The sequence below is a fragment of the Saccopteryx leptura genome, chromosome 2, assembly GCF_036850995.1.
Source record: "Saccopteryx leptura isolate mSacLep1 chromosome 2, mSacLep1_pri_phased_curated, whole genome shotgun sequence".
Lineage (NCBI taxonomy): Eukaryota > Metazoa > Chordata > Mammalia > Chiroptera > Emballonuridae > Saccopteryx > Saccopteryx leptura.
In genome coordinates, this window is record NC_089504.1 from 281123474 (window position 1) to 281151403 (window position 27930).

At 51.7% G+C, this 27930-nt stretch overlaps 1 protein-coding gene across 1 annotated transcript; it reads right to left on the reverse strand.

Annotated features, from left to right (window-relative positions):
- Positions 1-232: 232 nt before the first annotated feature.
- On the reverse strand, positions 233-27833 carry VANGL2 (VANGL planar cell polarity protein 2). The gene is made up of 8 exons (XM_066362027.1): positions 27535-27833; positions 11406-11665; positions 11141-11261; positions 8681-9288; positions 7801-7937; positions 7159-7294; positions 4607-4838; positions 233-3795 (listed from the first exon to the last, which is right to left on the reverse strand). Exons 2-8 carry the CDS (start codon positions 11474-11476, stop codon positions 3535-3537), a joined length of 1566 nt encoding a protein of 521 aa, XP_066218124.1. The 5' UTR covers positions 11477-11665; positions 27535-27833; the 3' UTR covers positions 233-3534.
- Between the last annotated feature and the right edge of the window lie 97 nt (positions 27834-27930).

A 27930-nucleotide genomic window follows, 5' to 3' on the forward strand; every position in this document is an offset into this window, starting at 1 on the left:
GGGAATCTGGTCATTTTTTAAAAATAAAACATCATTCAGACTTAAATATAAATAAAATGGAAATAATGTAAGTTATTTATTCTTTCTCTGTGGACCGGTACCAAATGGCCCACGGACCGGTACCGGTCTGCGGCCCGGGGTTTGGGGACCACTGCCCTAGAAGATACATATACTCTTGCGACCCTCTCTGCTCCCACTACTGTAAAAAAAGAAAAACAACAAAATGCCCCCACAAAAGTCAAATGTCTTTATTTTATATAAAAAAAGTCTGTACAGTTTTAGTTCCTATGTTTAAGAAAAAAATCCCTAAAACTGTCATAATGTTTAGATTCACTGCAAACTATAAAAACAAGTCTTCTTATATATTAAAAAAATTTACATTTTACAATTTTCTACATGCATGCACAAGGTCTCAGTTCTGTAACACCCCCCCCCCAAAAAAAAAGGAAGAAGAAAATCTAGATCCAACAGTAGAAAATTCTACATTTACAATCTCACTTGGAAGGGACTCAAAACGCCCCCTTTTCTTTAGCGCACAAAAGAACAAATCACAACAATTACACACCAGGACAAAGTCCATCAGCAGATGCTGCCTGCGGGGAGGGCAGAGGAATGAGAAGACAGACTGACAGATAGCATGAAGGGCCAAGAAAACTCATCCGGGCCCAACAGGGAAGAAGCACAAACTCTGGAAAATGGTGTTTGAGATGAGAAGTCAGGGATCCAATGTCGCATCACAGGGTTTACAACAGGAATACTGAGGTGATGGTGAGGAAGTGAAAACTTAAGGTCTGAAAGTAGGGGGTGGAAAGGAACATGAGAGACTAAAGGGAAATAAAGCACGAAGAGTAGTTTAGAGAAAGGAACCAATGGGGACAGCTGCAGAGGCGAGGTAGGTGAAGGGCTGAGGCACAGTGTTCTGGTATGGAAAGACAGGACAAGTGTTCTGAAGTGACAAAAAGGAGAGCCTCGTAGGGACGCTGGGGCTACACTAGGATGCCATATAGTCACAGAAAGATAGAGCACTGGAGAGACCCAGCACAGTGTCCCCTACAGTGAGTGATCCAGGGGCGGGGGGAGGTAGGTGGCAACAGGTGGGCACACCCCCACAGGAAAGCATAAGACAACCCAGGGAGTGATGGGACAGGCAAAGTGAAGGACACTGCGCAGAGGGACTGAGTCAGCTGCACGCCCCACAGCAGTTCACAGCATGAAGACAACCTCCCACATAGGAGAGAAGGACAAACACAGTCATACACTTGACAATTCATCCCGACGCTTTTAAAAATAATAATCAAAGAAGACAAAAGATACCACAGTTCTGAATCAAAGGACCAAAACACTATCATTCTCAGTCACGGCCCTTAGTGCTTATAGAGAGAGTTGGGGGAAATTTTTCTTTTTGTTTTAGGAAAAAGGAATGAAAAAAATCACAGTGATAACAAATATGGCAGGTTCTTAAAATAAACACTCCCCCACCCCTAACCTAGGGCAGTAACCAAGTTCCCAAATAGTTTCCCTCTCCAACTTGGTCCTCAAACCACACTACATCCCACTCCTGCCCACAAAGGCAATAACCCCAATCACCATTCAGGCCCCGTTTTCCAGGATAGTGAGGTATTTAGAAATGTAACCCAGAGGGGGCTCCTCTAAAACCAGGTCTTTGAAGAAAAGCTACCTTCTTACTACTCCCAGGAGAGAATGTATTTCACTCAGGTCTACCCAAAAACCCACAGCCCCAGCGTAAGGTAGACCTCCAGGCCTGCCTAAGTCAACCCCAAAAACTACCCCTGTGGGATCAAGGTAAGCACTGGCTGAAGAGCCCTTCTTTAGTAAGTGGGGGGTGGACAGGTGTGCTTTTTCAGAAAGTACAGAAGAAGAAACGCCAATCACTAGGCTCCACTGAGCCCAGGAATGCCACCACGCAGAGAAGAAGCCTCTGACTGAGGCATCAATGGAGATCTTACCCCAGGGTGCACTCCACAAGGCAATAATCAATGAGTTTTCCAGAGAAAAGACAGGCCTATAGAGGCATTGTGAGCTATTTCGAAGACGGACCCAGGCACACGCTAGCCCAGCCACCAGAATGGTCTGCCACGTGGCTAGAGGTATCTGGATGCTTCCTAGTTCTATTCCCCTTGGCTAAAACTACATGACTTAAAGGCTCAGATTTACACTGACTATATTAGAGGAGCAGTGAATTCTGCTCAAAATGAGATGGAAATTCTTGAGAATTCAGATTGGGGGCACAGACTATGAAAACTAAATGGAATAAGGGGCTAAGTACTCACAAAAGGCAGCAATCCTGGTCCTTTACCCCAATAAAGAGGGGGACCAGAGCCCAGAGAACCAGGCAGAGGGAGAAGAAGAGGGGACCCTGGCCAGCCAAGGAAGAGAGACCCCTGAGACAAAGAGGTGGACTTAAGGCAGGGGATGAAGAGGAGGTGTTAGCTCCTCCCAAAAAAGAGATGAGGCAATAGGTCTCTGGAGCTGAAGGAAAAAACAGCAAGACTGGGAGTGGCTGGTGAAAGAAAGAAAAAGGTATGCCTAAGACCACTGGGGTTGAGCTGGGGTCCTCAAGCCACTAATTCTGTATAGGAGTCTACACTCTTCACTGGAAAGGGGAACCTGCCCCACTAAGGTGGGGAAAAAAGGTGAGGGCAGGCTCAGAGGGCAGAGATCGGGGACATTCACAGGGGTCTCTCCTGCCCTTCTCTCAGGGGCTGCCTAGGAAAGAGCCATAGGAAGAAAGGACCCAGAAAAGGAGGTCACAGATGGTTTCTGCCTCAGTTTTCCCATGGTCACACCTGACCACACAAGTAAGAAACAGGAGGTGGAGATTTCAGAGTAAAGAGGTCATTCCTTGCTCCAAATATGTGTGGCTGATTGTGGGAGGCTCTAAAAGCTAGAATCAAATGACCCCGGCAGGAGACCCCTAACTCTGGGGTGGTGTTGAAGGACACAGGCATACCCTTGCCCCAAGAACTCAGGGTCCATGACAGGTGGAGTGAGTAGCAAGAGGGGAGACTCGCCTGGCCTCTCGAGGTCTCGGGAAACCGCTGCCCTGGAGAAGTTTGGCACTGTGGTTCTCTGGAGTCATGTCTGTGTCCCCCAGAGACACCTTGTCAGGAGCCACTGGAAAGAATAGCCACAAGAACCTGGGTTTGAGAATGGGGGCTCAGGAGAGCCCTGTGCACTTTCAGAAAAGACTGTATGGGGAGAGGAGAGGGAAAGAGGCACTGATTCCTGCAGGGCCGGGAAGGATACAAAAGTGGGGCAGCGGGCAGAGAAAGGGAAGCTTCCCAGGTGCTGATGACAGCAGGATGGTCTCTCCAGGTTCGCATGGGTGAATGAGGAAGAGGGGAGGAGACAGGGTAGGGGTAGGTCATTCAAGTAAAACAAAACAAAACAAAACAAAAAACAAAAACCAAGAGTAAGAGGGAAAAGGGCTGTGGGAAGGAGGCTGGGCCTGAGCACTGTGCCCTTCCCACCACGCCGGAAGCCCCATCTCCCACTCCCACTGCTGTTACACAGTCACACCGAGGTCTCAGACTGCAGCCGCATAACAAACTTGTGTGACTTGGGGTCCACAAATTCCTCAGAGAGTTTGAAGAATGGAACCTTCTTCGTGCTGACCACCAGGCTGAAGTCCTGGCGTTTTAAAAGGAAAACAATACCATCCTTAAGCCCATTGGTCACTGGCTCCTCGCTCACCAGTGTCCACTGTTTTGCCAGCCATCGTTCCTTGTGGTACTGGATGGTAGGTCCGGCCACCAGGTACCGCTCCAGGAAGGCCTGAGGAGGGGAGAAGGAGCTGTGTAGGAAACTATCCCACCCACCTGCCATCCTGCATCCTCTGAGGGCACAGCTTCCAAAGACAACCAACATGCCCCCAGCTTACTCTGCATCTGGTCTTAGAATGTTAGAGCAGAAAGAAGCCTGAGATCACCTGCTTCAGACCCTTGCCTTTTAAATGAGGAAGTAGGAGCCCACAGAGGTAATGTGGCCCAGCGGAGTTAGGACTGAAACTCACTCTCCTGATGCCCTCATCCTCTGTTCTTCGCCCTGCGCCATGTAATGACCCGGGCAGTCCCTCCCACATTCCTCCCTCCTCGCCATCCAGCTGGCATGGTTGGCAACAAGCAGGTCTGCAACAGCAGAAAGCTGGAGGTGTCAAGGTTAAAGTGCATCACCCTTAGTCACCCACTCACCAAGAATGGCTCAGGGGGAGCAAGTCTAGGAAGCGAACAGTAGAGTTGAAGGATGGGTAGCAGCTCAAAATAGCTCAAATAAAACAAAAAAAGATCTGGTGGAGGTGAAGGGGTGAATGTGGGATTTTGGATCTGGAAATTCCAGAGCTCTTCTAGAGATGAGAAATTGGTCTCAGCCATTTCCAGAATGGTCCCAATGCTTCCCCCTCTCCTCATCACTAAGAACTTTACCTCACACAGAGATGGGGTAGACAGGGTAGAAATGAGAGAAGAGTCTATAAGGAAGTAGAGATGAGAGCGAAAGAGAGAGAGATGGAGAGTGAGGAAAGAAGTGAGAGACTCTGGGTGCCAGAACTAGAGAAAGAGGAAGGATGCTGGGGGCGGAGCAGGCCTACCTTGGGCGTCATGTCATGCGTGATGCAGAATTCCAGGTGCTGTAGGATGCTCTCCATGGTGTGGTAAGGCTGCTGCTTGGTGGTCCGGAGGTACTTCTGCATGGCACGAGCCATAGATGCGAAGATGGCCTGGGCTGCCTCCCGGGGGTCCATCACCTCCCTGGGGTTCTTCTGCTCCTCTTCCTGCAGCCGCTTAATGTGAGTGAAGGCCTCCTCCACCGCCACCACAAGCCTAGGAGACACGAGGGGTCTGGACCAGATGCCCACCTCACATCTTTCCCCCAGCCCTGTTCCTCCAGTAGACAGAACAAGATCAGGCCTTTATGCTCTTAAGGAAACAATACAAACCCACCATCAGCCTAGGGCTGGGCTTTGGGGACTATGTGTACTCACATAAGCATACGCTGTTGGGGGAGGGGGAGGTTCCTACAATGGGGACTGGAAACAGCTGTAGAGCTCAATGCACCCAGCCCTGGGACTCTAGTGTCAAACCCAGAGACATGACTAGGAACTGTGCTATGGGAAAGACCAGTGTTGCAGCAAACCTTAAGAAAAGCCTTCTTAAATAAGTCGCTCAAATCACACTTCATCAGGAGAAAAATTAATAGATACAAAATGACAGGCTTTTATTCAACCACAACAGTATGGGCAACATTAATGAACATCGTTGGGGTAGGAGGAATGCAAAGAATTGCTACATATCAAGAGGAAAAAGGCAAGAACACTACAGAAAAGTGGGCAAAGAAGGTGAATTCACAAGAAGCCCAGATAGCTAAAAAAAACACATGAATTAATCACTTATTAGTAATTAGAGATATTTAAAATGTTAATAAGATATTACTTATGCAACAAAATGGAAAAAATTATGAAGATGACTATAATCCAAATATTGGTTAGGATGTTGTGAGTTCTCCATGAACTACTCTGTAGAAACAGGATGCAACAAACTGGATGTGTAGGCAGCATCGGTGAATCTCAGAAACACCGATGGTAAGGAGGAAACAGGAAAAATAAACCAATTTACATTAAAATCATAGAGCCACACAAACCAACACCAGTATCTGGAAACCCCCTTCAAGTAGTTTAGAACAGGATTTTAGGCTAAGTAAATGTGTGCATCTCTGTACATCAACAGTTTCTCTGTTTGTATACTAAGTCCCTCAGTAAAGTTCCTTTTAAAATGATCCTTTTGTCTCAGATGAACTAAGGCGGAAAGTTTACTCACAACCCAGGTAATGCTGAAGGAAAAGGTCCCTATAGGCCGAGAATGGTGGTGGCTGTGCAGAAGCTCCAAAGACCTTAGGCAGGGCAGAAGGTAAGAGAGCAGGGTACATCTCTGGTTTCCTTCCCATGAGGGCCACTTCTAAGACAGTTGGAAACGCTGGAATGTTGCAGAAATGGGGTTGGTGACCCTCAGTCTACTGTAGGGGACACCAGGCTTGTGAAAGGACAGGCTAAGGGCTACCTTCCTCCCCTGAGACTTGGAGAGCCATGTGGGAGGAGAGGCCTGAGGCCATCTGCTCCTCCCCATGGAAACCCTGAGAGACCCAGGTGGGACCTGGCAAGCAATAGGCACCAGCTGGACTTTTAACTGTGACTTAAACTCTCATAATAATGTAAATGAGAAAAGGAGTGAGGACTGTCTTTAAGAATTGACCAAGAGGCCCTGTCTGGTTAACTTAGTTAGGTGTCATCTCATATGCCAAGGTTGTGGGTTCGATCCCAGTCAGAGCATATACAAGAATCAAACAGTGAATGCATAAATAAGTAGAACAAATCTCTCTCTCTCTCTCTCTCCCTTCCACTCACTCTAAAATCAATAAAAACAAAAATATTTTTTTAAAAAGAATTTTCCAAGACCCTCATTTTTGGCAGGTAAAAATGTACCATCTGCTAAGCAAGCCTTCAAAATCTGCTGGTAGGAGGTCTCGTCAGCCTTAGTCTCTTGCTGTCGCAGGAGAGGCTCACATCCTCACATTGGGTTTCTGGCCCACTGTGGTAGGCAGAAATCAAAGATGTCCCCATCTACTTCTGCCACGTTCCCACTCCCTGGTAAGTCAATAACCTCAGGACATTTTGAGGATATAATTAAAGTACTAAATCAGTTGACTTTAACATAGGAGATTGTCATGATGGGACTGATGTGAGCTCTTTCATAGCAGTTGTTTCCGGCTGGTGGTAGAAGTCAGAGAGACCTGTTCCTGTTGACCTCAACAATAAAAACCGAACTGTGTGTTGTGCATTGCCTACAGGGCCAGGTGACAAGGTTCTGCCAGCAACCAGTGAGGCTGGAAGACAACCCAGGGTCAAATTTCAGCCTTTGAGACCTGAGCAGAGGTCCAGTAAACCTCACTTGACACAGGAGTCTGTGAGGTAATAGTTGTGTGTTGTTTTACAGAGCTGCCTTCCCGTGATTTGTTTTGGCAATAACAGAACACGCATAAACATCCCCAGCCTTATCACTGCTTGCTCATCTATTCCCAGCAGTTACAGAAACCCAATGGTCCTCCTCCCCTGAGCCTATCCACACCCACCACTCCCCAGGGACCCACCTGGCCCGCCTCTTGCGCACCCTCCGCTCGTGCTCCGCCTCCTCATAGTAGTACTCATTGTGACTGTTGTCCCGCCTCCGGGCTGCCGCGGCAATCACAGCCCGGGACTGGCCTGTGGAGTTGTTGGTGCTATTTTCTGTAAAGGAGCGGGAGAGACAGAGGATGGTCACTTTGCAGCATGGCCTTGCTTCTTACTCCAGGAAGTCTGGAGACAGCAACCTGACACGTCCTGAGGAAGCTGTGTCCACCCTGGGCAACACCTCCTGTTCCCAACCCTTGTGGTCAACCCTGGGAGAGACCCACAGGTAACAAGGCGGCACTCGAGGGCAGAAGCTCTGCACATGTTCCTCGCCAGTGCAGGAAGTTCTGGAGCTCAGAGCCAAGGGCTTAGAACCAGGGCTGATGAGCAGACGCAGCAGAGCCAGACTAGGGGCATACACCATGGCAAAAAAGTACAGCAAGTAGGATCAGCAGCTAAGACCAGCCACCTGGAGTCAAGGGAAAGGACAGAACAGAAGAGCTGGGACAAGGGCCAAGGAAAGCAGAAGGCATGGGAAGGAGGGTACAAGAGAAACAGGGAGGAGGTGATTTGGAGTCCTGCTTGGGAAGAGACCAGGAGGCCCACGGAGCAGGGCCGCTCACCCTCTCCGAGGGAGTACACCTTGAAGCCAGACACTTTCTTGGCCAGGACGGACTTGGGCAGGTTGAGAAGGGCAGGGTTGTAGACAGGGAAGTCATGGTAATACTTCTCCAGGATCCACACTGCCACTCGCTGGATGCTGTGGGGGAGACACAGGAGGGGAAGGGAAAAGGGACAGACAAGGGGTGCAGAGGAAGGGATACATCAGGGCAGGTTGGCAGGGCAGGAAAGGACACAGGACAGGGATAAGCTGCTTCCAAGAAGCCTGGCTCAGGGCCTGAGGTCTACTTACCAGACTCCCAAGCCTTCCCCAGGGCTGGGCCTGGTAGTCCTTCCCTGCCGTGCTGAAGCCCAGGGGAGAAAGGGCATTGGGCCTGGGCCCCAGCCAAGGGTCACTCATCCCTTTCAGGATTCCCCCCAAGATTCCCTACAGGACCAGCAAGTGCTACTAACACTCTATATGGTCTGGAAGCATCCTGCCCACAAGTCTTGGCAGGGAGGGCTGAAGAGCTCTCCTCGTTATCTTTTACTCTAGGGGTCCCTCCTCTGGCCAGCTCATCTCAGTGACCACTCACCTTGTGCTCACAAGAGGCTGTGCCTCCAAGGAAGAAATAGAAAAGTGATTCCCAAAAGCCTGCTTGTGCGACTTTCGCCTCTTTGGCCCATCCCTCTCTAAGATCTCTGTCTGTTCATCTGTTCACTCCCAACCTACGTTGCCTCAGGACTCTTGTGCATTAAGCATAAGAACACTGCTGGAAACATACTATGTGCAAAGCACAGCCCTCCTGGCCCATCATCTCCAGCCCACTGCCACACACCCCTGCCCTGCAGTCCCGCCAGCCTCCTCCCCACGCCCGTCTGCCTGCTCCCAGGCACTCCTACCTGAGATGGCCCACATTGTAGAAGCGGCTGGCCCCATCGGTAGAGCGCACGACCTTGAGCGTGAACTGAGGCTGCAGCTGACGCAGCTCCAGCAGGACCACCGCCAGGTAGTGCACAAAGAGCAGGGCGTCCACCAGGGACACGGCGAACTGCACCACACCCTGGTAGCTGCGCTCCCGGGCATCCAGGATGCGCACGCCGTAGAAGAGCCAGTAGGAGACAACGAGCAGGAAGACAAGCACCATGAGCAGGGCACGCAGCACGAAGACACGGGGCAGCGAGGCCTTGGGACGGCGGAAGAACAGGGCCCAGCTGCCCAGCAGCAGGATGAGCAGCTTGAAGGCCACAGAGATGAAGAGGCCCTCGCAGGCCGTCCCGCAGGGCTCGAGCTCCTCCCGCCACAGCAGAGGAGGCAGCAGCAGGAACGCCAGCGGGGTGAGGAAGGAGAGCAGCGCCAGCGTGGTGCCGGCAGCCACCCCCAGGTGACGGGAGCAGTCCAGTGGGACACTGTCCTCCATGTCCTTGGCAATTCGCGTGAGGTCATCGTGGGAGATGCTGTGCTCTGAAGTACCTGTGACTACCGTGGTCGTTTCTCCCCAGTTGTCATCCTACAGCCACGGGGGTGAGGAGAACAGGAGAAAGGATGCGAGGAGAAGGAGAGGAAAGTGTGGGAGAGGAGAAGGAAGAGAGGGTAATTAATCAGCCAGTATAAAACTGTCGCGGTATAGACTCAGCTTCACTATGTCCACGCCTGGCTTCTATCAGAACAGGATGTCTGAGACCTAGGCCTTGGGGAGCTTCATATCAGTGAGCAGGACAGAAGAAAAACTGCACATGTACGGATGTCCCTCCAAGCACGGCGCACAAGAGCGATGCTGAAGGAGCTGCTCAGTTAGTGACTGCGACCTGAGGTCACACTCACCGATAAAGGAGGCAGGAGACCTGTGATGTCAGGCTAGGCAAGGAACACCTATTCTCCAGGCACGGAGAGCCACTCAGGGTTTCTGACTAAGGGAGTGACATGATAAAAGCAGCACAGAGAAGAGAGAAGGAAACCGAGGAAGGGAGCGAGGACTGTGAAGGATTAGTGTGGGGCACAGGGAACATGGAGCAGATTAGGGCCACTCTGGTTCTGTGGTCCAACCAGCCAGCTCTGTGCTGAGCCACCCACAGGCCCACAGCTGCCGATTTCTGGAGGCAAGGGGGTAGACAGGCTGAGGTCCACAGACGGCCTTCTGAGTGTGGTCTACTCATGCTGCTTCCCTGAAGAGGCTAGAGGCCATCCCACAGAGGAGCCCCAAGACCCCCAGTGGCCAGCAGTGGCCATGCTCTTCAGTCCTGGACAGCCTGGGGGTATGGAGTCACCTCCTACACCCAGGTGATTTAGGTTTCAGGACTGAGACATGGGATGGGGCAAGGAGGAGACTGCCTGGCCAAGTCCGGGATTAGGATGCTGAGGAAGTTCCTCTCCCAAGGACAAGAGAAGAATCCAACCTGAAGACAGAAAGTGGATGCCCTGACCACTTTCAGTTCCTCAAGGAACAGGGTCCACTCCTCACCCTCCTATGACCCCAGACACATCACTTAGCCTGTCCAAGGACCAGGGCTTGGGAACGCCTCACAATAGCAGATAAACCTATCATATCTCAGGGTCACTTCAACAACTCAGGAGGCCAAGTCTCAGGGAGAAGACAGGGAGTAAAACATTTGTGAAACAGGGAGTAAAAACATTTCCATCTGGTATTGATCTGTTCCCAAGACCCAGGTATTCCCAATGTCGGTCACAAGGAGTTCTTGTGAGGAAAAAAGAGCTGGGAGTCTCCAGCCTATAAAATGCTCCCAGGAAGAAAGAGGAGGAATGAGATACAGGTAACCTAGCATTATCTCAAATCCCGGCTCCACCCTATTCTAGCACAGTGGGCTACAGAGGTTAAAGCAGAAGCATCCCTGTCCTGGAAAACTCTCTTCCATCCCCCACTCCACCTCTTCACCTCCCCTCCCTCCCCTTTCTCTACCACCCCTTCCACACCGCATTTACTCTGCGGCCCAGGCGGTGCTATTCTACGGGCCAACACCAGAGGGTGCCAGAATACTTTCACCTTAAGGCTTCAAGGAAAACTCAGGGCTGCCCACATCCCAGGGCCCATCCAGCAGTAGCCCTCCTATTCTAGATTCCCAGGAGCCTGACTGACCAGCACTGGCCAGAGGAATCAGGGAATTCCCACTGCACAGCCCAGTTCACCCTCACCCCTCTGGAGATGAGGAAGAAAGAGGCTGCTGCTTCCAAAGGAATTTCTAGTGAAATTCCCTGAATTCTGAAGCAGGGTCTGAACCTGGGTCAGACACAACATGGCTTTCCGAATCTGGACCAGCCTTCCAGGCTCTTCCCCGCTCTGGTGGACCTCCAGCTTCCCCACGGTTCACTCGGGAAACACCTGACCTCATCCCCTTGATGCTTACCCGCTCATCCCCTCGAGTGGACTCATTGTCTAGCAGGGGCTCCCCTGGAGCCTGGATTGTCACCGACTTATCCCCACGGCTCCCATCTCGGCTCTTTGAGCGGTGCCGGTCCCGTCGGTCCCTGTAGCAGAAGTCCAGGGCAACAGGCACAGAAGGTCAAGGGGAGGACCTGGGTCTTCTCAGGAGCCACCCCGCCGCCACCCCACCGCCCCTACACACACCCACCTCTCGAGCACTCCCAACCTCCCTCTGCCACCCGGGTCACCTGTGCTTGCGGGAGCTGCGGGAGTGGCCCGACTTGTAGGAATAGCCCGAGTACTGGGACTCGGTGTCCATGGCGTCTGAACGCCGAGCCTTGTACCGCTCCAGGGCCACAGGCTGGGGCCTTTGGGGGGGCCCCACAGCCACCTCCTTCAGTACTGGCTTCTTCAGGCCGAGGGGCACCTTCAGGAAATCAACTGTCACCCTGAGGGACTCTATTTTGCTGGACGGGTGGGCTGTCTCAGAGAAAATCAAGCGACGCTCCTGGGGAGAGAAACAGCTGGGTAAGGGTTGCTGAGTTCCCGTGGGGGAACGGTGCGAAGGAAGACCATCCCCGAAGGGCAGCCACAATAAGAGGTGAGCCTGAGACTTAACACCCAGGTTCCTGCTCTAACCAGGGAGCCTCGTTCCTACTGCCCTGCATCCTGGGAAAAGCCCTCCCACCCAGACTGTACCAAGGGCTAAGGGTACAAATGCCAGGAAAGGCCTCCCAGAGTGACCCAACCCTGGAGGGGATTACCAGAGCAATGCTTTCCTATTCTCATCCACGGAAACTGAGGCTCAGAGAGGGCAGTGCTGGCCAGACCAACAGGCTAGACCAGTGGAGACCCCAGAGTAGGAAGCAGCTGGCTTGTGTCCGGAAGCTATCCTGCAGCTTCTGAATGTGCCGACAGGGGGGGCTGCCTGTGACTGTTCTCTTGGCACCATCTCTCCAGAATCTATGTCAAACACATCCAGGTCAGGCTGGCTGCTCCCCTGGAGGCTGATTGTGTGTGTGTTTGTGCCAAGTATGCACAAGGGGGTGAGGTGAAGGATGGTACTTAGTGGGGGTGGGAGGAGAAGGCAAGTAGAAACCACGTCCAAAGCCTAACATCCTGAAATGAGCGAGACGGTGGGTTTACCTGGCTGTTTGTGGGCTGAGAGGCAGCATCGTTCATCTACACCGTCACATTCTAAGTCTGCAGAAGACATTTACCTCTCCCTCCCACCTCTTCCCCAATTCTCCCCTCAAATCCTGCTCATTCTTCAGAGCCAGCCCCCTGCCCTTCTCAGAAGCCCACCACCCCCATGTACTCTAGCACTCAATATTCTATCTTCCCCTCTGACCCAAATCCCACCAATTATCACCATGCACTGACTACTTATGTCTGATCTTCACTCACTGGGTCATCAACTCTTTCTTAGGCACCTACTCTGAACTGTGAACCCTGGGTATCCGGTGATGAAACAGGCTCTGATTTAGTCTCACAGGGCAGGTGCACACTAAGCAAACAGCTGCTATAAATGACTAACTGTAGGACTGATGGAAGGAGAAGACCAGGAAACTATGGGACACAACTCCAGGGAGTAGGGGCTGTTTTCACTGGGTGGCTCTGAAAAGTTTTTGAGAAAGTGACACCTAACCCTGAAGGAGAGCAGGAGTTCACCAGACAGAGTGGAAGGGAAGCTCGTGGAGCAAAGAATGACACACGGGAAGGAAAAGACAGCGAAAAGCTCAGTGTATTTTAAGAACCTTAAAAGAAGGGAGAGGGCAGTATTACTGGGAGCTGAAGAGGAGGCCAAGGGCCAGGTTATCGCAGGATCCATGGGCCCAGTGAAGAGCTCAGGTTTTATTTTAAACAATGGGAAGGCTGTGAATGACTTTAGCTATGCAGACATACACTGGAAAGAGGGAAAGGTAGAAACAGTAACATTAGCAAGGAGGCTACGGCAGTCATGCAGGCTTGAATGGGGCAGGGCCGCAAAGGAGGTAAGAAATAGTCATGCTTGAGACAAAATGTTGGTAGTAGGATCCCCAGGACCTAATGAGGACTAGCTGAGGGGGAGCAGAGGGTCCAGACCTCTGGTCTGAGCAAGAGTTGATGGTAGCACCATTATAAGGTAGGGAAGGGCAGGGAGGAAGCAAGTTTGGCAGGAAAGACAATTCCATTTCCAGCATGCCGAGTTCATGGCCTTAGAAGCAGTCGAGTAGGCAACTAGTGTCAGAGGAATTGGACTTAGAAGCTGGAGCTGCAAGGTCATGGGAATGAATGGAATTGCCTAGAAAATTAAATCAGAGATCTCTGAGAACCTCAATATATAAATGTGCCCAGAGGAAAAGGAGCAGGCAAAGGGCTGAGAAGATGAGCCCAGAAGAGTGGGCTTTCATGCAGCCAAGGATCCAGCTTTACAAGTAGGAATAAACTCAGCCAGGTCAAGTGCTGCTAAGAGGCTGATTACATTAAGAACTAAAATGGGCCTGACCAGGCGGTGGCACAGTGGCTAGAGCATCAGACTGGGACATTGAGGACCCAGGTTCAAAAACCCAAGGTCACTGATTTGAGCACAGGCTTATCCAGCTTGAACACAGGCTCACCACCTTAAGCATAGGATCGCTGGCTGGACTGTAGGATCACAGACATGGCCCCATGGTTACTGGCTTTAGCCCAAAGGTTACTGGCTCAAGCCCAAGGTCACTAGCTTGAGCTAGGGGTCACTGGCTCAGCTGGAGCCCCCTGGTCAAGGCACATATGAGAAAGCAATCAATGAACAACTTAAGTGCCACAACTACGAGTTGATGCTTCTCATCTCCCTTTTTGTCTCTTTCTCTCTTGCTGAAAGAAACAAAAACTAAAATTGATTTATTTATTTAACTTTTCCCCAATTAAACTAAATCATCAGCAATTTGCAAATAAAGTCTATAATGGTATCCATCACCCTCCCTTGGGCACAGAGCAAGTACCTAATACTCATCTAGTAAATATGCCTCTGACTCTCGGGGAAACAACAATGAATGCAGGGAGATGAAATCAATGCTAAATCCATTCATTTTTCCTCCTATCTGAATTATCTGGAGGCACTGCACAGTCTAGTGATATCTGTCATATCCCCATGTCAAGGCAAGTGTGTGACAGAGACACACCTAGGGGACAGAGACATAGACCTTAATCCAACCCAAGACCTTTCTAAAAACCTTTGCCATAAGCAGGGCCCTTGTTCATTGCTCTGTGTGCAGTTTTCTATCTGAAGGACTTCCACCTGCCTCCTGAAAACCCATTCTACTGAGTTCTCCACTACACAGGGTGGGGCAAAAGTAGGTTTGCAGTTGTGAGTATGCAAGACACAGAGCTTATTTTTATATTATTAATTATTACTTAGTGTACTTTTTTTTTCATACAAACAACTATAAACCTACTTTAGCCCCACCCTGTAGTTTAAGCATCTCCCTTGCATCTCAAGGAGAACAAGAGTGTTACAGACCAATGACGGTGGAGATGTCAAGACTTCCACTAGGTTGGGTACAGACAGAGACACTAGAACAAACCCAGGCCTTCCATCTCCCCAGACACATGCAAATACTTGTATCTGCCAGAGCCACTGGCAAAGAAAAAAAAAAGTCTGCATTTGCACCAAGGATCTGCATTCAAAACCTAGCTCTCCTGCCCTGGCCAGTTGGCTCAGCAGTAGAGCATCAGCCCAGCGTGTGGAAGTCCCGGGTTTGATTCCCGGTCAGGGCACACAGGAGAGGTGCCATCTGCTTCTCCACCCTTTCCCCTTCTCTTTCTCTCTCTTCCCCTCCCACAGCCAAGGAGCCAAGGCTCCATTGGAGCAAAATTGGCCTAGGAGCTGAGGATGGCTCCATGGCCTCTGCCTCAGGCACTAGAATGGCTCCGGTTGCAATGGAGCAATGCCCCAGATGGGCTGAGCATCGCCCCCTAGTGGGCATGCCCAGTGGATCCCGGTCAGGCACATGCGAGAGCCTGTCTCTCTGTCTCCCCACTTCTCACTTAAGAAAACTATAAATAAATAAATAAATAAATACCTAACTCTCCCACTGACTAGCTCTGTGATCATGGGCAAGTTACTTCTCTGTGTTTTATAGTCTAGTAGGCTCATCGGGAAAACAGGGAAAATAATGATACATACTTGATGGGGTTGCTGTGAGGATCCTGGGGGTGAAAGAAGGCTTTTATACACTGCTCAGCTAGTAATTAGGTAAGCAATTAATATGCTCTGGCTCCAGGATCACTCATATTCCAATCCCCAGATACTTCCTCAGAGATTTGGGAAAGAGGTGGTATAAATAAATCCTGGTGTTCGTATGACTAAAAAAGACACACGCGCACACACATGCACACACATTCTGACCAAAACCACCACTTCAAACACACCCAGGAGGGAAGCTGAACTTCCATTGTTTCCCCTACAGATAAACTGCCAACCAGACAAGGGTGTCAGTCCCCTCCCAGCCTTTTGTTCTGAGCTGCGCAGCCTAGAGCTCTACCTTTCACCCAGCTACTTATTAAACGCCCAACATACACCCCACTCCCCTGGCTTGCTTCTCCCAACCCAACTCAGGGTGCCCCAAAAGCACCAAAGCATGCTCTTCCCTCCCCTGCCAAACAGAGGGCCAAAAATGAACCCAATTTCAAGACCGATTTCTATCCCCTCAAGTACCGTAGGGAACTAATCCCAGCTCTGAAGAGGCTGGGAGAAGGGACGGTGAGTGAGCAAACAGAAGGGCAGAAGACTGCTATACTCAGTCTCAGGAATCAGAGGTTTGGAGGGTCTCCAGGGTGGGCAGCGTTCCCAGGTAAGAGGGGGGGCAGGGATCACTGGATGAGATCAACAAGTGGAGATGAAGGGAAGTCAGACTTGGTGTGGGGAGAGGGCCTTAGTTGGGGGTGGGGGGCAGGCTGTAAAAGGGAATGTGTCCCATTGCTTTTCACCTTGCATCCACCCCCCAAGACACACACACACACACACACACACACACACACACACACACACACTCACTCAGTCCTCTCCTCAAACCAACCGCGGATTATCTGGGGTTAAAAGGAGACCATAGAGGAGAGAGGGAGGGAGAGAGAACCTGTCACAAAAAGGAGACCTTCTCCCCTCCAAAGGCCTTTCAGAAATAAAATTAATGGAATGTGTCTCAGTATCATCCCAAGGGGACTGGGAGGAGGGTTGGGGAGGGATGTGGGGGGCTTTTGTCCTGGCCGCCCAGCTTCTCCCACATTGATCACCATGGCAACCAAAGCCCCCTGTTGCCTAGGTGATGGCAGCCAGGTCCAGGAACCCATACCCAGTATCCAAAGCGAGGGAGGTTATGGAGGTGGGGGTGTTAGGGACAAAGGGGGAGAGAATGGGGTTTCTCTTCTGGCAGCCCCAGCTTTTGTCTGAGCTCTGGGATCAGGTTTCTTCAGAAAACAATTGGAGGCCTCTGGAAAAAAAACACTCAGAACATGGCAACAGGCAGAAGCAAGGCCCTAGGGGGAAGGGAGAGGGTGAGGTTTGCGTTGGCCAAAACGCAGACCAAGACTAGACCCTTCCCCTTTGTCTCATCCAGAGAAGCAGTTCAGGTGGACAAGGGCTTAGCCACAGATGCTGGCACGCCAGTGTGGGCCATGTGCTGAGGACCGACGACCAGGGGTCAGGCAGCTGTGATCGCCGCCCTCCTGTTTCAGCTGCTATGGTCTGGGGCCTCTCCACCCAGTCCCAGCTCCTTCAGGCCTGGCGTGGGAACAGGAGGCAGGGCAGAGAGGAGTGAGGGTGGGGCTGGGGAAGGCTCTGGGGGAGCCAGAGAAGAAGAGGCGCAGAGGGGGAGGACACAGGACACAAACCTGCACCTGAAAAGGATGCTGACTGTTCCTCATCGACACCAAGGACAAGAGCTGCAGTGCAGAGGAGGTGCATGGTTCGTTTTAAAACGCACTTCCAAAATAAATAAATAAATAAATAAATAAATAAATAAATAAATAAATAAATAAATAAATAAAATAAAACACACTTCCAACTGGAGGGGCTAAGAAAATGGGAAAGAGGACAAGAAGCCAAAAGTGTTCCTCTGACAGGACAGATTTGTCTAACAGGGCCACTTAAAACATGTGGCCTTCCTGTCCTCTGTCTGGGACAAGGGAAGGGTGACCTGCCTGGATGCAGGAGGATGCAGAGTCCTCCTGCGGAGGGGTCTAGGGACCCTTGCCCATTAAAGATATCTGATTCCCACACGAGAGGTTGGGTCTCTGCATGTGCCCTGCAGCCCCTTCCCCAGTGCAACCCATGTTTGGTATGGACATGTGGGGTCCCAGCCCAGGTTTGTTAAGCTTCTCCCGCCACAGCCCCAATTTTCAAGGATATCAGTGTGAGTTGCACCCCAATTGCTGGATGCCCACCCACCTGGGTAGTACCAAGAGCCCTACTGCCCAGCCCAGTGTCCCAGGAGTTAGGTGTCTGCTCAGAAAGGAAGCAGCTCACCAAGTCATCGGCCAGAGTGAGACACAGCAGACTCCAAGTCACCCCCGTCCCTCCTTAGACCCTGGGCTTTCCTCTTTGCCACGCTTCTCCCTGCATCTCATCGATGTGCTCAGTCCAGGCCGCCCTGTCAGACACCAGTGGACGCAAAAGATGTCCAGTGTGGAGGGAAAAGCAGTCCCTAAGATGGGTCCCATGGAAGACAGAGAGGCGCCAAAACCTCTGATTGTACCCAAGTCATTCCTGGGCTCCCCCTTTGATCCCCGCCCTCAGGAGGAAACAACGGACTGGCCCACCCAGTCCTCAGCCACTCCCAGCTCTGAACTGGAAGAGACCTTCAAGGTACAACCCAGAGGCTTACAGAGAAAAGGGGTGGGAGGACAGAGAAAGAAGGCAGCTAGCCCATGATCATGACATCTGAGCAGCACTCTTAGCTTCCACTGTTTGAAAGACCTCACAAACACTGTGACTTCGAGGTGTGCTCTTCTCAGAATGAGACCCACTTCCTTCCCAAGACTCCTTCTGGTTCTGGAATAGCCAAGACTCTAAGGCCAGGACAGGGGAGAATTCATAGACTACTGTCCTACCCACTCTTCTCACCAGTGACAAAGGGAAAGAAACTAGACAGACCAAAACCAAGGCAACCAAAACCAAATAGCCCCTTCCCCCAAAGCAGTGGTCTCTGCTCTGCCCCTACCATCCACCACTCTCAAATGAGGGTCCTGATATTCCTTCATCCACTCCATCCAGACACAGGCTATGGACAAGCCACCGACTCCAGGAAGCCCCTCCTGGGTTTTCCCTACCTCAAAAAGAACTAAGGCACAGAGTGGGCTAGGACCAGCCCCAGGACCCAGATCCTCAGTCCTGTACCCTGAAAAAGGCCCCAGTGTCTCTGGGTGACAGTGCTGTCCAGAAGGCCAGAGAGAACAGCTGGATTTCAGTGGGCTGAAAGAAGGAAAGAGCTAGACCAGGAAGTCCAGGAGCTAGCACCAGCACCCTGCCCCAGCCTGCTCACCAGGGCCTCTCCCAGGACTTTCCCAGACATGAGCTCACTGTCCTTACAGCCGTGGGGCAGGGGCAGAAACCTTCCCCTCTCAGGGCTGAGGAGCAAGGGAGAGCTGCGCTTGGGTCACCCAGGCTTCTCTGCTTCCCGAGCAGCTTCTTACCATCACACCCCAGAGCGAGGAGCAGGGGAGGGGCCGCAGACTGGGCTCCTGGCCAGGATACCTGAGCTTGCATTCTAACTGAAAAGGAGTCGGGGAAGCCAGAGTCAAGCCCTCTCCACCTACTTCCTTAATCTCCCTCCATCAAAGGCAGGGGGAAGGCTGGGTACCCTGCAAATCCACAGACACACATGTGCACCCACAGGCATATTCCGTCTCAGAAACCTGGAAGGGCTCCTGGCTGCCCCACCCACCTCCACCTACCCTGGCTGTGCAGGTTCTGCAAAGACCTGCTCCGCCTTCTCAGGCATCCCCACCCCCACCCCAGCTATTAAAACGTTTCTGTTCCCCAGAATACCACACACAAGCACATACAAGTGTGTGCGCACACTCACTCACACACACACAAGCACATACAAGTGTGTGCGCACACTCGCTCACACACACACACCTGAGCCCTCCATTCCCCAGCGTCCCCCAGACCCATTCCCAGTCAGCCTGGGAGGGAACATGGGCAGAAGAAGCAGTGTGCAGTAGGAAGGGTGAGTAATCCCTTTGGCATATGTCCTAGGTGGAGGCTAAGCTGGTGAGAAGGTAACCAGGGCTTCTAGATGCCTGGATTCTCTGTTTAATTTTCACCAATGGGCAGGTCTCAAAATTCCCACCCACCAGGCTCCAAGTTGTTTTTCCTTAGCTGGGGCAAAGAACCGGCCCCTACCTGCCCACCAGGTAAGCTATGGAAGAGCCAAGAAGGGAAACAGGTACCTCCAAGTTGTCTGCAGGGACAGGAGAAGGTAGACAATGGAAGGTGGGCAAGCGGATGGCCCCCTGGCTGACCTCCTGTGCTCACCACTCCCACCCTCGGGTAAAAAAAAAAATCCTTCTCTCTTTTCGTAATAGGCCCCAACTGGCCTTGACCCCCAGAGCCCCTGACTGTACAAGGTAAAAAGAAGCTACTTGTGAGCCGGAGTCAGCCACCCTGAGCCTTGCAAATGGATGGAGACAGCTGTGATGTGGGGCCACTGACAACGGAGGCTGTTTGTATGGGAAAGCGGGAGGATGGGCCCACAGGTGTGAGACACAGTGTGACTGGGGGTGCAGGTGGCACGCCTGAGTTTCCTCGTTCTGAAAACCTCTCACACCTCAGCCAGTTCTTATCTAGGAAAACCAAGCCAGCTGAAAGGCCCACTACCAAGCAACCTCCACCATCCTGACAAACCCATCACCTGAGGTTTTCACTCTTTCTGAGGAGTCCAACATCACCCATTCCTTATATGCACCACCTCCATTTTTGGATAAACTAGATGTTCAAAATAAAAAGGGTTTCAGTTCACTCTTGGTTGTTTTTTAAGTTACTGCATTCACACCTCAGGCTCAGCACCTGTTCCTTCAGCATCTGTCTAACCTTCAATTACCCTAAAAAGCCAGAACCCCCTTCCCAGGCTCATGCACGAGTATATCATCTCTCTTCTGACCAGGGTGGAGAAACCAGATCTCTGGTGAAACCAACGGTCTGCAGGATAATGTTAGGAGGTTGCTGCAAAACTCTACAGGCAAAGAGGGTCAGGCCTCTCCCAACCACAATCAAGGCCCCATAGGCTATGGTGGCTGGAGGCACCACGTATGAAGTGGCCCTGTGGAGAGGAAGAGGCCAGCCCCAGCAGATGTTCTGTTCAGGTGGCAGCCATGCCGAGGTTTGTGACAACGAGGTATTCCTCTTAGGAGACCCTGTTCCTCCAGGAAACTCCATGCCATCCCTCCCTTAAGGGTAGACTTCTCTACTCCTCAGACTGGTAACTGGACTCAAGTCTGCTTTTCAGAAGACAGGGGAATTATTCCAGTTCAAGATTAAAGGCAGTCATGAGCCAAATCAGACCTAATTGGAACGAGGGGATGGAAAGAGCACTTTGGGAAACAAGAGCAATGAAGTCAGATAATCTTAGATGAGTTGCTCACCCTCTCCAAGCTTCAGTTTTCATATCTGGAAAATGGGGATAATAGTGCTTACTTCAGAAGGTTAAGAGTTTTCAATGAAATAATGGATATAAGACTATCACAGAATCAGGCACATAATAGATGCTCAATAAAATGTTAGTTCCCTCCTCTCTGTCCTTTAGACGGTAAACAGCCAATCTTCTCCACTTCCTGTTCCCACAGCCTCACGGTAAGAAGTAAAACCCCACCCATAATTCAAGGAATCACCTTTGGCTAAAATGTTGGCCTCAGCCCCAAAATGACGCCCCTCTTTGAGACTACACCCAGGCACTGCCTAAGACAGCAACCAAGACCCCTTTTCCTTTCTCTGCCTTCCTCTGAGCTTAAGATTCCCAGCCTCTCTTCCCCTCCCTCCTTGCACTTGCAGTAAGGCAGGGCCTGTGCTTCGATCATCTCCCACTCTCCTACAGGCACTAGGCCCAGCTGTGTGTGCAGGAAGGGGGCCCCAAGCCTCCTGCCCCAGCCCAGCCCCCAGCTTCTTCCCAATCCCCCTCTCACTGCCCCTCCCTGCTTCCCAGGATATCCTCAGCTCTGCTGATTCCAAGCCTGCTTCTCCCAAACCTGTTCCCAGCTGTCGCATCTGTAATTACCAACCTTGCCAGGGGCATTGGACAAGCACAGCAGCACCTCATTTCCAAAGGGGCCCCCCATGCAGGCCTCTGCCTCCTACTCTGCATTACACAGGGTGGAGGGAAAGGATGGGAAGAGTCTCCCTGACTAGCCTCGTTTCTCCAGGCCACCAAAAAGAAAGGTGACAGAAGGCTACCCACGTCAGATTTTTAGAAGGGGAGCGTTGGTGAAGCAGATGTGGGTAGGATTCATGCCCAGGCCTCTCACACCTGCCCCCACCCCAGCAGCACAAGGTTACTCACCTGGGGAGGGTAAGAGAAGAGATTTTAGGTCAATTCAGAGATAAGGGAAGTTGACACCCAGGAAAACATAGGAACCCAAAGGGATGAGGGTAGATGCATACAAGACAGAGCTGCCCAGGAAAGAGAAGAAAAAAAGCAAGTTAAAAAGTTCCATCCTGGCCCTGGCCGGTTGGCTCAGTGGTAGAGCACCAGCCTGGCATGCAGGAGTCCCAGGTTCGATTCCCGGCCAGGGCACACAGGAGAAGCACCCATCTGCTTCTCCACCCCTCCCCCTCTCCTTCCTCTCTGTCTCTCTCTTCCCCTCCCACAGCCAAGGCTCCATTGGAGCAAAGTTGGCCTAGTCACTGATGATGGCTCTGTGGCCTCTGCCTCAGGTGCTAGAATGGCTTTGGTTGCAATGGAGCAACGCCCCAGATGGGCAGAGCATCGCCCCCTGGTGGGCATGCCGGGTGGATCCTGGTCAGGAGTATGCGGGAGTCTGTCTGACTACCTCCCTGTTTCCAACTTCAGAAAAATACAAAAAAAAAAAAAATCCCATCCCACCCAGACCCTGAGAAAAGGGACATTTCAGCCTCTCCTCTCACTATTTCCTCCATCCCCACCAACCACACAAGACTTGGTTTTATAGGCAGGGAAACTGAGGCCAAGTCCCCAATACAGACTTCAGGATCCATTAATACAAAGGTATGTGTGGCTCACCAACACCTGACCTGGTTCAGCTTCTCCCTGCAGTGCCCTCCTTGGTCCCCTCACTGTTTGCCTAACTTGTCCTTTAAATCCGGCTAGTGGCAATCCATACTGTGGAATATGATTCAGTCATGAAAAGGAATGAAATCTGATAAGTGCTATAATGTGGATGAATCTTGAAAAGATTGCACAAAGTAAGAGAAGTAGGTCATACATTTGGATAATTCCATTTTTTTTAAGTGAGAGGAGGGGAGATAGTGAGACTCTCACATGCAGCCAGACAGGGATCCACCCAGCAACCCATCTGGGCTGATGCTCAAATCAACCAAACTATTTTTAGCACCTTAGGCTGACACTGGGACTGACCTACCTATCTTTTTTTTTTTTCTTTTTTTTTTCTTTTTTTTTTTTGTATTTTTCTGTAGCTGGAAATGGGGAGAGACAGTCAGACTCCCGCATGCGCCCGACTGGGATCCACCCAGCACTCCACCCGGCACGCCCACCAGGGGCGATGCTCTGCCCACCAGGGGGACCAGAGCCACTCTAGCGCCTGGGGCAGAGGCCAAGGAGCCATCCCCAGCGCCCAGGCCATCTTTTCTCCAATGGAGCCTTGGCTGCGGGAGGGGAAGAGAGAGACAGAGAGGAAGGAGAGGGGTGGGGGTGGGGGGTGGAGAAGCAAATGGGCGCTTCTCCTATGTGCCCTGGCCGGGAATCGAACCCGGGTCCCCCGCACGCCAGGCCGACGCTCTACCGCTGAGCCAACCGGCCAGGGCCTGACCTACCTATCTTCAGCACCAGGGCAAACAAATCGAGCCACTGGCTGCGGGAGGGGAGGAAGGAAAGAAGAAGGAAAAGGAGGGGGAGACAAGCAGATGGTCGCTTCTCTGGTATGCTCTGACCGGAAAGTGAACCTGGGATGTCCATACGCTGGCCTACACTCTATCCACTGAGCAAACTGGCTAGGGTCTGGATAATTCCATTTATGTAAAATAATATCCAGAATAGGTAAATCCATAGATACAGGATGCAGATTGATAGTATAAAATGGGGGTAGTGAAAATTATTTCAGATAGAGGCCATAGTTGCACAATACTGAGAATGTACTAAATGTCACTGCTCACCTTTAAGTGGTTGATTTTATGGTATGTGAATTTCATCTAAAAAAAAAAACACAGCTAAAGGCACATCTCCTTGTACCTTCCCTGACACCCACCCAAGGGCCAGCATTCTCACTCTATGCTCTGGTGGCATCCGGAACATACCTCCACATCGCACTCACTGGACTAAGTCAATCAACAGGTTTATGCATTTCTCCCCTGTGAAAGCCTCTCTCATTCGCCCCTCTATCCCCCACGCTTCACAAAACACCGGGCAGATAGGCAGTGCCTAACACGGTCTTCCAGAATGCCAATACCAAAGCCTAGCTCTCCTCCCCAGCCCAGAACTCTCTCCACAGCACTCTGCAATCAGAACCCAAACCACAGCTGCTACCATTTACTACTGAGTGCTTCCCATGTGCCAGACTCCATGTGATGCACTCTCTACATATGACTTCATTTTATACTTATAAACCTAACAGGCAGGGCCTATTTTTAACTCCATTATACAGGTGAGACTTCAAAAAGTTATATATTTTTTCTCTGAAGTCACAAAACTAGGAAGAAAAAACAGAATTTAACAGCAGATAAAAGCAAAGGAAGGAGGCCAACTGGGGGGACCTGGGATTCCTTGAGAAAGGCCCTGCTGGGGTTGGAGGATGGCCTCTTAAGACACCGAAGAGGCTGAGGAATGGGGTTCTTAAACCCCAATGTCACACTACTAGTAAGTACTAATTCCAACCATATTAGGCTCTTCCCTTTGGCCTCAGTGTGGGGAGCTGTTGAAGGAGGAATGAGCTAAGGAGATGACTGGAGTCCCTAAAACTGGGAATCCCAGAGCTCTTCCCCCAACAGCTTCTGTTAACCAAGTTCACACTCCTTCTGACTGGAAGGACTTCTTGGAAACCAGATTAGCAGATAAAAGTCTGTCTTGGCCCTGGCCGGTTGGCTCAGTGGTAGAGCGTCAGCCTGGCGTATAAGAGTCCCAGGTTCGATTCCCGGCCAGGGCACACAGGAGAAGCGCCCATCTGCTTCTCCACTCTTCCCCCTCTCCTTCCTCTTGGTCTCTCTCTTCCCCTCCCGCAGCCAAGGCTCCATTGGAGCAAAGCTGGCCCGGGTGCTGAGGATGGCTCCGTGGTCTCTGCCTCAGGCGCTAGAATGGCCCTGGTTGCAACGGAGCAATGCCCCAGATGGGCAAAGCATTGCCCCCTGGTGGGCATGCCGGATGGATCCCGGTCAGGCGCATGCGGGAGTCTGTCTGACTGCCTCCCCATTTCCAACTTCAGAAAAATACAAAAAAAAAAAAGTCTGTCTTGCTCCAGATCCAGGGAAGAGGGCCCTCCCTCAAACCTCTGAGGAACAGATGGAGCAGACAGGGAACACAACAGAAAGGCCTGCCCCTGAAGAATTCGAGGAAACAGAAGCAGGAGCGAGACAATGGGGGACAATGTGGCCACTGGGTCCCGTCTGGAAGTACTTGGAGAGGTGGCACTTCCTATTGTCCAGCCACAATTCCTCCTCCTTGGAAGTATACACCAGTGTACATACATGCAGTGAGAGTGCACAGAGCAAGCAAAGTGCCAAAGGGGTGAAACAAATGTGCAATGCTATAATAAGGCAAAAAATAGTAACCCAATTCAAAAGAAGATGCGATCAAAAGTCCAGAGCACTACATCCTAAATGCAAGCACATGCTGGCCTCAGGAGCCCTACCCATCAGTCAGGTGTCAGATTTGAGGGACTAATGCATTTTATTAAATCCAGTCTTTTCCTACTCTGCACTTATCCCCAGTCCCAATCTTTTCTAACTCCCACTACTCTTATCCCAGACATTTAGGGAAGGTGGGGAGCCTGAGGACTAAAGAGGAAACATTCCAATTGCCTGTGCCCATTAGGGACTCTAACATTCCAATCCAATTCCCCAGAGACCCTAATGTCCAATCACAGTCTCAGCTCCTACAACTGGCTGTCTCTGGCAGCAAGAGGAAAATGGCTGAGAAAATGAGATGGGCAAACAAGGCGTGCATCTGAAAGGAGAAGGCCATCTCCTTCCCTTTACTCCAAAAGAGGAAAGAGAGGAAGGAAAGCAGGTGGCTGCTGCTTCTTTGGGAAGAGATATATCCACTTCCCAGGCAATATGACTTCTCACTACTACATGATGCTGGGAAGCGGGTACCTGCTCCTTCCCCAACTCGGGCATCTGCCCTGTTGCAAGCTCAGCCCCTACTCCTCATCCTCAGATCTGGCTCCAGACCACACAGCCCCATCCAATCATGCATCTCGCCAGTGAAACAGGAAACTATGTGACAGACCACACACACTTTCAGAAACTCCTGAAGACCACCTGCCCCTGGCCTCCCCAGAGCTCCAGTGACACCTTCTCAAGCCCATGGAGAGTAACCCAGGTTGTTCAGCACTGGGTCCCATCCCTCCAGCATATACGCATGCTCCATCTCTTTTGCCTCCATCCATTCCAAATCCCAAGACTCCTCAGGAACTGTTGGATCCTGGAGGCAGGGCAGTTAGTTGGCTCTGAAGCAGAAACTTCAAGACGCTTTCCAAGAGTACTGTGGCCTGGGGAGGGGGCGAGGGAGGGGCTGAATTTGGGCTGGAAAGCCAAGAATGTAGCCTTTCCAAGCACCAGAACCCAACCTATGATGGGGGATGGAAGGAGTCCTTCTTATTCTTTTCCCTGACTCCTCCAATACCTGATTTCTCTACGACTACAACTAGAAGCCCTTTTCCCTATTCCCCACAATACAAACGCTTTTCTAGAAAAACCCAGTTCCCAAAACAGGCCCCTCTTAAGATGGTCCACTCACTCTCACCCATAGGTCTCAGATACTTAAGGCAGGACCCTTAAACCCAGGCAGGGACATCCAAGAAGCCTCAGAATCCTCCAGATAGCCCTCCCTTTGGGCTTTCTGCCAGGAAAATCTGCCTGCAGAGGCAGGAGATAGTACCCCCAACACACACTCAGAAGAAGCACACACCACCTAAGACGAGCATACATGAGTGCGCTCGCGGGCGCGCGCGCACACACACACACACACACACACACACACACACACACACTGGTACTTATCCATCCACAAAGGTTACAAGATGAAAGATTCCCTCACACTGCTTACCAGTATACAGGTACACACACACCTATTCGGGTAAGCTCTATTCTGCTCTTACATATCCACCTTCCTCCGTACCTATACACCTCTTTTCCATTAAATCCCTCCCTTGTGCACACATACAGACACATCCTTTCCCCACAGTGTACACACAAATCCATATTCGAATACACAGCCGATCCATGGTCAGCTGCTCTCTCGGTGCGCATACACTCAGGCACAGTAAAACACCTACATCTCCAAACTCTGGGCCAACCTGCAGGGCACAGAAAACAAAGAATAGTGCACACTGGTTCCCCACCAATCCTTTAAAACTCACTAGTGCAGAGCTCACAGCTCCAGAAATGGGTAAATAGGAATGGGAAGAGGGATACCAGCGCCTGTCCCCTGGGCCTGCATACCCAGGGCGCGGGTCTTCAGCCCGATAGCCCCATCCTCGAGCGACACACTCACTCACACCCTCTACTCTCCTCGGCAGACCCCCCCCCAGACATCGCATTACACCCTGAACCATCCCTGCCCCGTTCCTCCCCACACACTAGACGTGTGAATACACCCTAAGCACTCTCGCTTCCAATATCAGCAGACCCTATCCTTATACTGACTGCCTCTACCCCACCTCCAAAAAACACTCCCATTCTCCGGCTTTAACAGGCTCTCTCGGGATCTTTAAGGCCCGGACCGGGACCCAGGGCCCAGGAAAGTCCCCAGCTCTCCAGGCCCGGCTCCGCCCCCTCCTCACGCGCCCCCTCCCCTCTCCAAAGTTGGGGGGGTTACTCCGCGGGGCAGTGGGGGGAGAACCGGAAGGGGGTTACCCACGCTCCCCTTCCCCCATAAGCCACCCGGCTCGCTTGGGGGGCGGGCACCCCTTTGCTCTTTGCGTGATTGTCCTCCTTTTCTGTTTCTGTCTTTTTATGCAAACTTTGCTCGCGCCCGGCGGCCCCGCACTCACCGGCCGCTGCGACCTGCCCAGTGGACTCGGCGGGCACCGCGTTCGGCCCGGCGCCTTTGTATCTGCAGCCCCCGGGGTCGTTCCGAACTCCGCTCTCCCAGCCGGACAGTACGGACGACAGGGATGTAGAGGGGGGCTCCTGAGCTTAGTCACCCCCCCTTCTTCGTCCCAGACCGCGGCCTCTGCCCCCTCAAGGCCCCGGGGCAGAGGGCCGGGAGCAATGGGGGGCGCTCAAGCACCCATGGCGGAACCAGGTATCTAGTAATGAAGGACCAGGAATCAGGAATCAGATCGGGAGCCGGCGGCGGCGGAGGGGGAGGGGACGAGGCGTGGGGTGCAGGGGGCGGGGAGCGCGCTCCGGGTGCCGCCTCCCGGCTGTTCCCGCCGTCGCCGCCC